Source organism: Trematomus bernacchii, unplaced genomic scaffold, assembly GCF_902827165.1.
Source record: "Trematomus bernacchii unplaced genomic scaffold, fTreBer1.1, whole genome shotgun sequence".
Taxonomy (NCBI): Eukaryota; Metazoa; Chordata; class Actinopteri; order Perciformes; family Nototheniidae; genus Trematomus; species Trematomus bernacchii.
Genome location: NW_022987902.1, coordinates 28,568 through 43,913, shown reverse-complemented (window position 1 = coordinate 43,913; position 15,346 = coordinate 28,568). Strand labels below are relative to the sequence as shown.

Genomic DNA, 15,346 nt, shown 5'->3' with positions numbered 1-15,346 from the left:
AATTTTATTTTATGGCCCCAAAACACATTACCACCACATATTTAAGTAAAACATGTGATTCAATTCACTCATTATACTCCCTATAGTGGATCATTACGTTATCTGACTATAATGGGCTAATATTAGAATACAATCTCCCCAAAAAAAAGTTTTAAATGATTGTTACAGTGGATGAAGGGGGTGGGGGAGGGGTGTCTAGAGTCAAAGATGAATCTTGATTGGGAAACATTTGACTCAGAGTTATCTAAAACAATAAAATAAATACAAAATAAACATTAAAATTATAAAATAATACAAAAATACAAAATACATACAGATAGCAGTAATAATAATATTCATAATAATAATAATATGATGCGTCACAGCTGAAGCCCCGCCCCCTATTTGAGTGACAGTCAGGGCTTGGTGTTTACACTCGGAAGAAGTTCGTTACAGGCTGAACCCCGCCCCTTTCTGAGCACAGTCACACAGGGTGAGGAGACTCAGCAGTGAAGTAGCGGAACCACAAATCTCCTCTTCAGACGGTAAGAAAACACATTTATACACTCTTTGACTCACTCTACTACCGTAACCAACCCAATACTTAACCACGAACCGCTCTAAACGTCACTAAATCTGTGTATCATTTAGTGTTGTGTGGTGACGTGACGTTAGCTAACGGTTGCTACCTAGCTTATAACCACCCAGGAAAAGGAGCAGTTGTTGGAAGCAGATTTTTTATGAATATGACCGCAGCGGCCAATTCAAAATGACTCCTCTCCATTGACCTAGATATCAGAAAACCTTTATGAGATAAGATATACTTAATTCATCCCAAATTGAGACATGTTTTTGTTGCAGCAGCATGTAAAACAAAGTATTGCACGTAGTTAGCAATACAAAATAGCAGATAAAACCGAAGAGTGACCATGAATATACAAATATGTAGACACATAAAACACCTATTGAAAGGATACATTACACTTAAGACCATATACAGTTGGATGTTTTTACATTAAATGAGCAAGAATGACATATTAGATGAAATACTAATGCAAAATGTTAAAAGTCCAGTTAATATTCGTCCCACAGAGGATAAGTGTTACAGTAATGAAGGAGCCAAAGATAGCTTAGTATTAATTAAGAAGCCATAACAATAAAAGCTATAGTAAAAAAAAACTTGGAATATTAAAAAAATTAAAAGGTTGGAATATTTAGAAAAATAAGAGAATGTTTAGAGAAAGATTTTGGGAGAATTTCGAAAATGTAAAAATATATTCAATAAAAAAAAAGAGAATTTATTTTCTGTCTCCATTCACCTCGAGTGACAGAAAAACTATACTGCGCATGCTCAGTGGGCCACATCCGGGTACTTTTGCGCCGCTAAGGCAGCTTCGCAGGAATTCACTGTATCTCTTTATCATCGATCCATGGCTTAATAATGTATGGATTATAAGCATATTGAAACTCTTATTTAAACACAATCTAACTGATGTACACTCTGATGACTCCCCTGCTCTGTTCAGATGATTTAGAATATAAATTAAGTAACATTTAATCCTGTAATTCGTCGGTCAAATGAAGCGGTAACGCCCACACGTCTGATCCGATAAAACAAGCGTGATGTCGTGGGTTACGGGATGTGACTTTTGTGTTTGAGTCTTTGTTTGGTTCTTTATTAAACATGTGCCGGATTTAGAATAATAAACTGTTGCTGTATAGGGTTGTGGAACTGCTCGGTATTAATGGCTGTATAAGTAGTGGCACGCAAATGAGTTAAATCTGATATATTTTGAGTGGAGTTTGGTGTTTTCCGAGACTATGAAGGACACTAAGAATATTTATTTACCTACAAAGAATACCCAGGGACCTATTCTGTAGTGTTAACTGTGATATTGGGTATTTTAACCAATTTAAACTGAATGTTTATCGATGTTTTATGTGTGTGTTAGTCATCGTACTGTACATAAGTACACATTTGAGGTACTTGTATTTGAGTATTGAATTGTATACTACCTTATTAGTAGTACTCAGATCTTGTTCTTGAGTAAAAGTAGAAGTACTCCAGATCTTGTCTTGAGTAAAAGTAGAAGTACTCAGGTCTTGTACTTGAGTAAAAGTAGAAGTACTCAGATCTTGTTCTTGAGTAAAAGTAGAAGTACTCAGATCTTGTTCTTGAGTAAAAGTAGAAGTACTCAGATCTTGTTCTTGAGTAAAAGTAGAGAGTACTCAGATCGTGTTCTTGAGTAAAAGTAGAAGTACTCAGATCTTGTACTTGAGTAAAAGTAGAAGTACTCAGATCTTGTACTTGAGTAAAAGTAGAAGTACCTCTGAACTGTAGTGGAGTAGAAGTACACAGTTACCTAGTAGAGTAGAAGTACCAGTTTACCTCTGAACTGTAGTGGAGTAGAAGTACACAGTTTACCTCTGAACTGTAGTGGAGTAGAAGTACACCATGTACCTCTGAACTGTAGTGGAGTAGAAGTACACAGTTTACCTCTGAACTGTAGTGGAGTAGAAGTACACCATGTACCTCTGACTGTAGTGGAGTAGAAGTACACCATGTACCTCTGAACTGTAGTGGAGTAGAAGTACACAGTTACCTCTGAACTGTAGTGGAGTAGAAGTACACAGTAACATAACATGGAAACACTCAGGTAAAGTACCTCAAACTTGTACCTAAGTAATCTAATTAGTTACTTTACATTTGAACCAACACATGTTTTAATGTTTTAATGTTTCTCTTCACCAGACGGTCTAAATCATGGCGGCCTCCTTCCTCCTGCTCCTGACCTCTGTTGGCCTTTTCCTTTCAGCTCAAGGTCAGTGTTATAATCTCGCTGCAGATATGACATTAGTCCTGTTTTGATTCTACATTACACATCAACTTCTGGACGTTCCCTCCCCAGCTCAGAATGCGCCAGACCTGTGGGAGGAGACAACATGGATCTGAAAGGGGGAAGACATACTTTTACAAACTTCCCCGACGGGATAAAAGTTACGTTTGCTTGTGATGTGGCTACGAGTCTGTTGGAGGATCTGCATCCATCACCTGTACTGCTGGAGCCTGGAGCCCTTTGAGGATGACATGTGAAAGTGAGTATTAGTATTTTATTACACGTAGCGGTACTGTGTTCTTTCTACTCCACTACACTCTGGTACTTCTACTTTTACTCAAGTACACGATCTGAGTACTTCTACTTTACTCAAGAAACAAGACCTGAGTACTTCTACTTTTACTCAAGAACAAGATCTGAGTACTTCTACTTTTACTCAAGAACAGACCTGAGTACTTCTACTTTTACTCAAGTACAAGATCTGAGTACTTCTACTTGTACTCAAGTACAAGATCTGAGTACTTCTACTTGTACTCAAGTACAAGATCTGAGTACTTCTACTTTTACTCAAGTACCAGATCTGAGTACTTCTACTTGTACTCAAGTACAATATCTGAGTACTTCTACTTGTACTCAAGTACAAGATCTGAGTACTTCTACTTTTACTCAAGTACAAGATCTGAGTACTTCTACTTTTACTCAAGTACAAGATCTGAGTACTTCTACTTTTACTCAAGTACAAGATCTGAGTACTTCTACTTTTACTCAAGAACAAGATCTGAGTACTTCTACTTTTACTGAAGTACAAGATCTGAGTACTTCTACTTTTACTCAAGTACAGATCTGAGTACTTCTACTTTTACTCAAGAACAAGACCTGAGTACTTCTACTTTTACTCAAGTACAAGATCTGAGTACTTCTACTTTTACTCAAGAACAAGATCTGAGTACTTCTACTTTTACTCAAGAACAAGATCTGAGTACTTCTACTTTACTCAAGAACAAGATCTGAGTACTTCTACTTTTACTGAAGTACAAGATCTGAGTACTTCTACTTTACTCAAGTACAAGATCTGAGTACTTCTACTTTTACTCAAGAACAAGACCTGAGTACTTCTACTTTTACTCAAGTACAAGATCTGAGTACTTCTACTTTTACTCAAGAACAAGACCTGAGTACTTCTACTTTTACTCAAGTACAAGATCTGAGTACTTCTACTTTTACTCAAGAACAAGATCTGAGTACTTCTACTTTTACTCAAGTACAAGATCTGAGTACTTCTACTTTACTCAAGAACAAGATCTGAGTACTTCTACTTTTACTCAAGAACAAGACCTGAGTACTTCTACTTTTACTCAAGTACAAGATCTGAGTACTTCTACTTTTACTCAAGAACAAGATCTGAGTACTTCTACTTTACTCAAGTACAAGATCTGAGTACTTCTACTTTTACTCAAGTACAAGACCTGAATACTTCTACTTTTACTCAAGAACAAGATCTGAGTACTTCTACTTTTACTCAAGTACTAGATCTGAGTACTTCTACTTTAACTCAAGAACAAGATCTGAGTACTTCTACTTTTACTCAAGAACAAGACCTGAGTACTTCTACTTTTACTCAAGTACAAGATCTGAGTACTTCTACTTTTACTCAAGTACAAGATCTGAGTACTTCTACTTTTACTCAAGAACAAGACCTGAGTACTTCTACTTTTACTCAAGTACAAGATCTGAGTACTTCTACTTTTACTCAAGAACAAGACCTGAGTACTTCTACTTTTACTCAAGTACAAGATCTGAGTACTTCTACTTTTACTCAAGAACAAGATCTGAGTACTTCTACTTTTACTCAAGTACAAGATCTGAGTACTTCTACTTTTACTCAAGAACAAGATCTGAGTACTTCTACTTTTACTCAAGAACAAGACCTGAGTACTTCTACTTTTACTCAAGTACAAGACCTGAATACTTCTACTTTTACTCAAGAACAAGATCTGAGTACTTCTACTTTTACTCAAGTACTAGATCTGAGTACTTCTACTTTAACTCAAGAACAAGATCTGAGTACTTCTACTTTTACTTGAGTAACATTCTGAATGCAGGACTTTTACTGGAAGAGTATTCCTACACTCTGAAACACAGATATCCAGAAATGTTTAAGGGATGAATTTAATCCTAAGGGGTTTTTCTGTTGTTGTTTTTTAAGGGAAGTCCTGTGGCGCTATTGGAGACGTGCCAAATGGACACGTGGATTTTACTGAGGGGATTCAGTTTGGAGACAAATTGACAGTCACCTGCAACCCTGGGTGAGTCTTTCGGGAGCCAGCGATTTTCAGTGGGGGGGCGAACGCACTAACCACTCCGCCAACGCCACAGTCGCCCCCGCCGTGCGGGCCGGATGAGAATGTCTGGCGGGCCGGATGTGGCCCGCGGGCCACCAGTTGATGGTCACTGATCTATAGCATACAGAATAAATTGGAATATAATAGACCAACTTACTACTTAACAAATATAAATATAACAAAGACAGATAACGTTGGAGCTTAACGGCGCGTAAAACACACGTGATGACGTCACCAACGAATCGACGACTGAATTAGTTGGCAACTAATTTGGTCATGGATTTGAATGGATTAAGTCGATTAGTTGTTGCACCCCTAAACCAGGTAGAGGTTAAGCACAATATGCTCTCTGAATGTTCAGGGTTGTTAACCTGTTAGGCGGGGGCTATGGGGATTTTTCTTTTTTTCACGAAACTGTGACTCAGGGAAAAACCTATTAATGTTTCATACCCACCTAACGGGAAGAAACTCAGCTATCTGACGATACGAACCATTTGTACCGAAACAAAACACAAGTCTCACAAGAAGCGTCTAAATGAGCCCTGAGCGAAAAGATTCTAACACTTTAAATACACAGAACTCACGATAAAATACCCTTATTACTTATCGGATCTGCACAAACAAGATATCGATTAGCAAGCTGAGATTCCACAGAAATATAAGTATCATCACTGAGCGATCAAAACTCGCGACAGGGGAAGCGAACACAGACATCACACAACGTAGCTTTAGGGAGGAAACACGGCCAAATGGTCTGACCTTTTTCTGTTTCTGATCAAAAGTTGTGTTCAATGGCATCAAAACGATAAACACGCTGCTGAAGGTTAATCCAATGTGTCTGTGTCACTTTGAAAAGCTTTTAGTCTACTAACCCATCATTCAAGGGTGGTTTTCACGATTTGGATTGACACTATCATTTACAGTTTTTGCTATGTTCAATCTGAATTTACTTTCAAATATAAAAAATCGATATTGATTCTGACTTTTCTACATCCAACTCACAGGTTTATCATTGCTTTGAGAAAAAAGATTATTAATGTAACCCTTTTAGAAGTGAAGATATAGTCATTTGTTCTTAACAGGTTAAATGGAAAAACATCTGCTCAAAAACAAATACGTTTTTTTTCTTATTTCTCTTATTAGTTATGATTTGGTTGGAAATATCCGACCATCCTGTGTGGCAGCCAGGGCTGGGAGGACCGGCTGCCTGTGTGTGAAGGTGAGTCTGTGTGTTCATACATGTATAATAAACTACCAGAGGGGGAAGTACTAATGCTTTGTTACTGTACTTACTGTAAGTACATGTTCTGGTATCAGTACTTTACTCCACTACTTATTTTTCTGACGACTTTTTACTTTGACTTCTTACATGTTGAACACAAATACCTGTACTTTCTACTTCTTACATGTTGAAACACAAATACCTGTACTTTCTACTTCTTACATGTTGAACTCAATACCTTGTACTTTCTACTTCTTACATGTTGAACTCAATACCTGTACTTTCTACTTCTTACATGTTGAACACAAATACCTGTACTTTCTACTTCTTACATGTTGAACACAAATACCTGTACTTTTCTACTTCTCACATGTTGAACACAAATCCTGTACTTTCTACTTCTTACATTTTGAACACAAATACCTGTACTTTCTACTTCTTACATGTTGAACACAAATACCTGTACTTTCTACTTCTCACATGTTGAACACAAATACCTGAACTTTCTACTTCTTACATTTTGAACACAAATACCTGTACTTTCTACTTCTTACATGTTGAATACACAATACCTGTACTTTCTACTTCTTACATGTTGAACTCAAATACCTGTACTTTCTACTTCTTACATGTTGAACACAAATACCTGTACTTTCTACTTCTTACATGTTTGAACACAATACCTGTACTTTCTACTTCTCACATGTTGAACCCAAATACCTGTACTTTCTACTTCTTACATTTGAACACAAATACCTGTACTTTCTACTTCTTACATGTTGAACTCAAATACCTGTATACTTTCTACTTCTTACATGTTGAACTCAAATACCTGTACTTTCTACTTCTTACATGGTGAACACAATACCTGTACTTTCTACTTCTTACATGTTGAACACAAATACCTGTATACTTTCTACTTCTCACATGTTGAACACAAATACCTGTACTTTCTACTTCTTACATGTTTGAACACAAATACCTGTACTTTCTACTTCTTACATGTTGAACACAAATACCTGTATACTTTCTACTTCTTACATGTTGAACTCAAATACCTGTACTTTCTACTTTCTCACATGTTGAACACAAATACCTGTACTTTCTACTTCTTACATGTTGAACACAAATACCCTGTAGGCTGGTTCCTTTAGTTTGAATGTGTGTTTGGGTGGCGTGATCATTATTATTTAGAGTCATTGCGTGCCTATTGATTTGAACACGATCCGTGTATCCATCATTTCCTGGTCTTCTCTAAAGAAGAGGGACCAATGAAAACGTTGTCATGTTGCCGTTGTTCAGCATGGAAACATTCATTAGCTAACAATGACATTATTGTTCTATTAATATAAAGGGAGGTCAGGTACTCTTTAAAACAGCTGCTAGTTATGGGTACTTTTTACTTAAGTACATTTCAAAGCCCTCTTTACTTTTACTTGAGTGAAGAAGTTTAGTCAGTACTTCTACTTTCACCAGAGTGTTTTTAAACACGAGTATCTGTACTTCTACTTGAGTTAAGGATACTTTTACCATCTCTGTAAATGACTACTAACATCAGGTCCCATCTCTCAGAGGCTGGCGCAAAATGATATCTGAGTTGGTTCCCCTGGATAATATACTAATGTTCTAAGCGTATTTGCCTTGCATCTGCTATGTGATTACTGAGTTTGTAACATAGAAACTCTCCGTCTCTTCCCATGTATTGAATGTTTCAGTGATGAACTGTGATCCTCCGAAGACTTCCGACCATCGGCAGCTTCTATCCGGTCAAAGACGCGTATGAATACAGAGAGGTGATCAAGTTCTCCTGTCCTGAACCTTTCACCCTGAACGGATCGAATTCTCTGTCCTGCTCAGAGACCGGGGTCTTTCAGCCGGCCGCCCCGAATTGTGTCGGTAAGTCCTTTTAGAATCTTCAATACACCCAGACCCTTTTAATTTGTTATTTTATTAGACGTTTTATTTTATTTTCTTATGTTTATAAAAAAACATTTCATCCCATTTTATTTAATTGTATCTCTCTTAATTTGACTTCCTTTGTTCCATATATACCATTATTATTATTATTATTATATATACATATACCATTTTTTTAATCTTTATATTTTTTTGACATTTTGCTGCCGATTTTCTTTCACGAAACTGTGTCTCAAGGCTTCTTAACATTTAAAAACCTATTAATATGTCATACCCACTTAACGGGAAGAAACTGACGATATGAAACAATTTTTACCGAAACAAAACACAATTCTCACAAGAAGCGTCTAAATGAGCCCTGAGCGAAAAAATGCCAACGCACTTAGCATAAAACTCACGGTAGAAATACTTTATTACTTATCGGATCTGCCACAAACAAGATATCAGATTCCACAGATTCTATAGGTATTAGTATCATCACTGAGCGACAGGGGAAGCAAACACAGACATCACAACACGTAGCTTAACGGAGCTAACACGGGAAATAGTCTTACCTTTGCTGTTGTTCTGATCAAAAGTCGTGTTCAATGGCATTAAAACGATAAACACGCTGCTGAAGGTTAATCCAATGTGTCTGTGTCACTTTGAAATGATTTCTGATAATCCATCATTCCATATTTATGGCAAAAACTGAGTTTTCATTTATAGCTGCTATGAGAGTGTATGACAGCTTCCGGTTTTGGGCATTCTGGCTGCGCATCACTAATTCACCAATGGGTCATGTTTAGATGGATTTTAGGAACTCCCCCCTTCGATTCTATTGGCTCTAACGGTTAAAAAGAGGTGTCAACCATCAAAATCGACCCAAATGACCCCAGAAGTGTTTTTTTCTTCTAAATCTCTCTAAAAAGGTCAAATGTCACTTGTTTTGCATCAATCTTGATACAGGGTACTTATGATATGTTGTACTTTGGATTCCTAAAGCTTTGAGTCTACTATCCCATCATCCAAGGGTAGTTTTCACTATAAGTAATGGTTTATGGACACTATAATCTACATTTTTTTACTATGTTCAATCTGAATTTTCTTTAAAATAAAAAACATCTATATTGATTCTGACTTTTCTACATCCAACTCACAGGTTTATCATTACTTTGAGAAAAAAGATTATTAATTTACCCCTTTTAGAAGTGAAGATATGGTCATTTGTTCTGGGAATGTCATTTTCGAGCCTGAGACCTGAAAAACGGGCTCAGGGCTCAACAGGTTAAACATCTTATGTCTATATTAATATCTTTATTTGATCCTTTTATTGGATGTCTGCACCCTCTTACTCTCGGCGTGCGCCCTCAAACCAAAACGCAGGGTTTTCCCCGTAAAATGTAAAAGTGATTCCAGAAAACAATATTCCTGCTCGTCAGAAACTGAATAATGTAAAGACTCCAGAAATATGAGCATCAAACAGAGCGTCAGAGCAAAATATGACTCAGCAGTAGGGGATATCGGTATTGTTTTTTTATCGATACCAATACTGGTATTTTTCGATACTTTTCAAAAGTGGTTAATAGTCGTCTGTTAGCTGAGTTTCTTCCCGTTAAGTGGGTATGACATATGAATAGGTTGTTAAATGTTAGAAGCCTTGAGACGCTGTTTCTTTGCAAGATGTTGCGTCTGCCCCCGGGAGTCTCACAACAATAAGAGCGCTGTTAGGAGAGATGACGAGTGGCATTCACAGTGGCCAATCAGAGGGTACTCAAACCGGATATGTCACACGGGAAGAGGGTTCCCAACCAACCAGAATTGTTTCAACTAAGGAAGTAGCGTAATTCATATACCGATAGCAGCACCGTTTGTCCAGCGGCTTAACGGTATACCGATACCGTCCAATCGGCTACCGGTACTGACTTAGTACCGGTTCTCGATACCCATCCCTACTCGGCAGCTTTAAGACGTGAAGACACTTTTATTACCTTCACTCTAATGCTGTATTTCACTGGAAAAGTGGGCGGGACTTAATTATGATGTCCAGTACCCTCATACTATATCTTTCTAGAAAAAAACCCTGATATTATATTATAATGTTTCTCCTTCTTTTATTCATTCAACATGTTCCCATTGCATCTCAGCTCTGACTCTCATTTACTCTAAATCAGTTGTTTTTGGAAATTTTTCTGAATTTCCTTCCTGTGTATTCTGTTGTTCTTGCAGAGGTTGAATGTAAGGAGCCAGTTGTTGAGTTCGGTCATTGGGATTCCGGGTCGCGGGGCCCCTACACTCACAAGGCTACCGTCACGTTCAAGTGCAACGAGGGGTACAGGATGATAACTTCTGCCACCATAATCTGTGGGATCAACAGCCGGTGGGAGCCTGAACTCCCAAAATGTGAACGTAAGTCTCAAAGAAAATCCTCAGAGATATTAAACCTGGGGAGTTTCCTGGGAGTGTTGTGGATCTGCAGAGATTAGAGTCTAGATGCCAGTTTATTGAACCTAGAAGTGTTGAGTACTGGTTTGCAGCTCATAGAAACTGCCAGATGCTAACTTGCAGATGTTGGGCAATTTGCACAATTAGCCTAAATTGCATTAATTAGCATCATGCAGACAATAGTTCAGAAATGGCTGGGCAGATTTGGACAGTTCTGGAGGGTTTTGGGGGGTTAGTGAAGATGCCGAGTCCATTTCAGGATCAAACATGTCCGTTTTAACCAGAAAGTGGACACATCTGTACTCTCTGTACTCTCTGTGGACACATCTGTACTCTCTGTGGACTAATTTTGACTCTGTTACGACTATAGGATATAGAGAGCACAGGATGAACATTATTACCTCTACTCTGGACCATTTGTTTTCAAATAAATAAGCAATCTGTCCAATCAAAGGGATCCAGAGTCCACTAAATCTTGCGAATTGACCCAAAATTAATCAAAATGAGCCCACAGAGAGTACAGATATGGACACTTTCTGGTTAAAACTTCATTTTTCTATCCTGGAAATGGCAGAAATAATAATAGCTTGATTTATTTAGCGTCTTTCATGGGACCCAAGGTCACTTTATAAAGAAAAACAGGAGTAAAAACAAAAGGCAGTCAGACAAACAGTCAGACAGACAAAACAACAAATCAATTCGGGGCCGAAGGCCTTGGCAAACAGGTGGGACTTGAGGGCCCGTTTGAAGGCCTCAAGCGTGGGGATGTTGCAGATCTCCGCAGGGAGAGCGTTCCAGAGGGGGGGGTGGGCTGCCACACTGAAGGCTCGGTCCCCGAAGGTTCGCAGGTAAGTGGGTATGACATATGAATAGGTTGTTAAATGTTAACCTGTTACGCACCGCCCCCCCCGGTACCGGGCGGATAAACGCGTCATTTGCAGGAAACAACGTCTAAGGAATCTTAATATTTAATAAACTATGAATGTTTTATATCCATGTAACGGGAAGAAACTCAGCTAACTGATCTTTTTTAAAAAAAAAAAAAAAAAAAAAAAACATAATGCTAACCCTCAGCCTCTGAATTACCCACGAGCGAAAACATGTAACCTATCTCTGCACCTAACTCACTCCTAACTCCCTTATTACTTATCCTAGATGCACAGCCAACCCATCGATTAGTATCTCCTGGAGACACTGAATCTACCGGTGCCCACCTCAACACTCAGTGATAACATTTGTGACGCTATAAACGAAAGCGTACATCATAACATGTGGAGCTAGGTAGCTAGAAACGCTAACATGGCTTACCTTGGTCAAAACTGGTCTTCAATGGCATTAAAACGATAAAAAAAAAACATGCTGCAGTTAATCCATAAATTAATCTAATGTGTCTGTGTCCTCTTTGAATGATTTCTGATAATCCATAAGAAAAAAAAACTGCTTTTTTGTTCCATATGTCAGAGCTAGAGATAGGTCCACTCTGACGCAAAATTACATGCGCGCAAGCCCCCACCTTTTCTCTTCACAACGTGTGTGTGTGGGGGACTCCCCCTTCAATTCTATTGGCTCTAACGGTCAGAAAGAGGTGTCAACCATCAAAATCGAGCAAGGGGGCCAAATCACCTCAGAGTGGTTTGGCTAAATCTCTCTAAAAAGGTCAAATGTCACTTGTTTTGCATCAATCTTGATACAGGGTACTTATTATATGTTGTACTTTGGATTCCTAAAGCTTTTAGTCTACTAACCCATCATCCAAGGGTAGTTTTCACTATAAGTAAAAAAGAATTTTTGGACGGACACTATAATCTACAGTTTTTTACTATGTAAAATCTGAATTTTCTTTAAAATAAAAAACATCTATATTGATTCTGACACTTCTGCATCCAACTCACAGATGTAACCTTGCTTTGATAAAATAAATTATTCATATAACCCTTTTAGAAGTTAAGTTGTAGTCATTTGTTTTGGGCATGTCATTTTCGAGCCTGAAACATGAAAAACAGGCTTGGTGCTTAACAGGTTAAGAAGCCTTGAGACGCTGTTTCTTGCAAGATGTTGCGTCTGCCCCCGGGAGTCTCACAACAATAAGAGCGCTGTTAGGAGAGATGACGAGTGGCATTCACAGTGGCCAATCAGAGGGGTACTCAAACCGGATATGTCACACGGGGAAGAGGGTTCCCAACCAACCAGAATTGTTTCAACTAAGGAAGTAGCGTAATTCATATACCGATAGCAGCACCGTTTGTCCAGCGGCTTAACGGTATACCGATAACCGTCCAATCGGCTACCGGTACTGACTTAGTACCGGTTCTCGATACCCATCCCTACTCGGCAGCTTTAAGACGTGAAGACACTTTTATTCACTTCACTCTAATGCTGTATTTTTCACTGGAAAGTGGGCGGGACTTAATTATGATGTCAGTACCCTCATACTATATCTTTCTAGAAAAAACCCTGATATTATATTATAATGTTTCTCCTTCTTTTATTCATTCAACATGTTCCCATTGCATCCCAGCTCTGACTCTCATTTACTCTAAATCAGTTGTTTTTGGACATTTTTCTGAATTTCCTTCCTGTGTATTCTGTTGTTCTTGCAGCGGTTGAATGTAAGGAGGCCAGTTGTTGAGTTCGGTCATCGGGATTCGGGTCGCAGGGCCCCTACACTTACAAGGCTACCGTCACGTTCAAGTGCAACGAGGGGTACAAGATGACAAATTCTGCCACCATAATCTGTGGGAGCAACAGCCTGTGGGGGCCTGAACTCCAAAATGTAAAGGTAAGTCTCAAAGAAAATCCTATTTAGATAAACCTGGGGAGTTTCAATTAGGGCTGCACTATAGAGCGGTGCAGGGAGGACGCATTTACCCTGAAGTAAGCTGCTGGTTCCCTCCACAAAAAGCTACGGGATTTCTCCAGAGGATTTAGGGATAACATATCCCTGAAAGCCTCCTTCTTCAGTCGGACGGCTTCCTTGACTACCGCCCCTTGAGGCACCTAAGACCTTGAGATCACAGCTCCCCGCCGCGGCTTCGGCAATAGAGGCTTTGAACACCGCCCACTCTGGTTAAATGTCCCCAGCTTCCACAGGGATGCCCGAGAAGCTCCACCGGAGGTGTGAGTTGAAGGCCTCCTGAACTTGGGCCTCCTCCTCCAGACGTTTCCAGTTCACCCTCACTACACGTTTGAGCTTACCAGGTCTGTCCAGAGGCTTCCCCCCGCCACTCGACCCAACTCACCCACCAGATGGTGATCAGTTGACAACTCCGCCCCTCTCTTTACCCGAGTGTCCAAAACGTACAGCCTCAGGTCCGATGATACGATCACAAAATTGATTATGGACCTTCTGCCTAGGGTGCTCTGGTACAATGTACACTTATGAGCATCCTTATGTTCGAACATGGGTGTTTGTTATGGCCAATCCATGACTAGCACAGAAGTCCAGTAACAAACCACCACTCCGGTTCAGATCAGGGGTGCCGTTCCTCCCAATCACGCCCCTCCAAGTGTCTCTATCATTGCCCACATGTGCGTTGAAGTCTCCCAGCAAGATTAAAGAGTCAACATCAGGAGCCTCATACATGAGTCTTTCCAGGGTCTCCAAGAAGGCTGAATACTCTGAACTACAGTCAGAGTTCCCCCCCCCCCATAACCCGCAGGCGTAGGGAGGCAACCTTCTCGTCCACTGGGGTAAACTCCAACAAAGCAGCACCCAACCGGGGGCTTGTGAGTATCCCCACACCCACCCGGCGCCTCACACCTTGGGCAACTCCGGAGAAGAATAGAGTCCAACCCCTATCCATAAGTAAGGTTCCAGAGCCGACGCTGTGCGTAGAGGTGAGCCTAACCAGATCCAACTGGTTACGCTCCACCTCCCGCACCAGCTCCGGCTCCTTCCCTCCCAGAGAGGTGACGTTCCACGTCCCCAAAGCCTCAAAGACCCTCTGCTTTCACTGCCACCCTTCTGGCAGCGCACCCGACCCCATCGCTGTTTCCCGTAGGTGGTGGGCCCCGCGGAACGGAGAAGCGGAGGTGTTGGGCCTGGCTCCAGAAGGGGACTCCGGGCTTCTTCCGGGCCGGGTATCCTCACTTCGTGTGTCGTCTTTCATTAGGTCTTTTAATCAATTTTAGTCTGACCCCTTGCCTGAGACCAATATGCCATGGAAGACCCTACCAGGAACACAAGGTTCTAGACAACACAGCCCCCAGGTCCATCAGGGCACACAAACCTCTCCAACCAGTAAGGTGCTGGTTCTTCAGAGAGGTTGGAGTAGTGCTGAGATATAATTGGGGTATCATCAGCGTAGCAGTGGAAGTTGAGTCCATGATGGTGGATGATCTGGCCGAGGGGGCCGATGGATCCTCAATAAACACCAACATTTTCCAAATCGGCCAAGACATGTTTGTACGATTGTCCCCTTCATTCACTAATGGACTCTGAGAGCTGCAGACAGACTTGATGACAAATCCTTGTTTGGATCAGATCCTTCTATACATATATATTATATTGCAATATAAGTCAAAATAATCCCAAGCAGTTATTTTCCTCCATGTCGTGCAGCCTTAGTCTGAACATGAGTCCATCTTTAGTCCAGATGCACGCTCTGTGGTTTCCTGTTCAGATA

At 40.0% G+C, this 15,346-nt stretch overlaps 1 protein-coding gene across 1 annotated transcript in view; it reads left to right on the top strand.

Moving 5' to 3' along the window:
• The first annotated feature begins 2,743 nt into the window (after window positions 1–2,743).
• The window catches only part of LOC117470124 (membrane cofactor protein-like), a 40,662-nt gene continuing 28,059 nt past the window's right edge, over window positions 2,744–15,346 (top strand). The window contains exons 1-4 of the mRNA XM_034114684.1: window positions 2,744–2,801; window positions 5,023–5,122; window positions 8,119–8,276; window positions 10,506–10,685. Of these exons, the coding sequence (XP_033970575.1) occupies window positions 2,744–2,801; window positions 5,023–5,122; window positions 8,119–8,276; window positions 10,506–10,685 (496 nt within the window). The remainder of the gene's footprint in view (window positions 2,802–5,022; window positions 5,123–8,118; window positions 8,277–10,505; window positions 10,686–15,346) is intronic.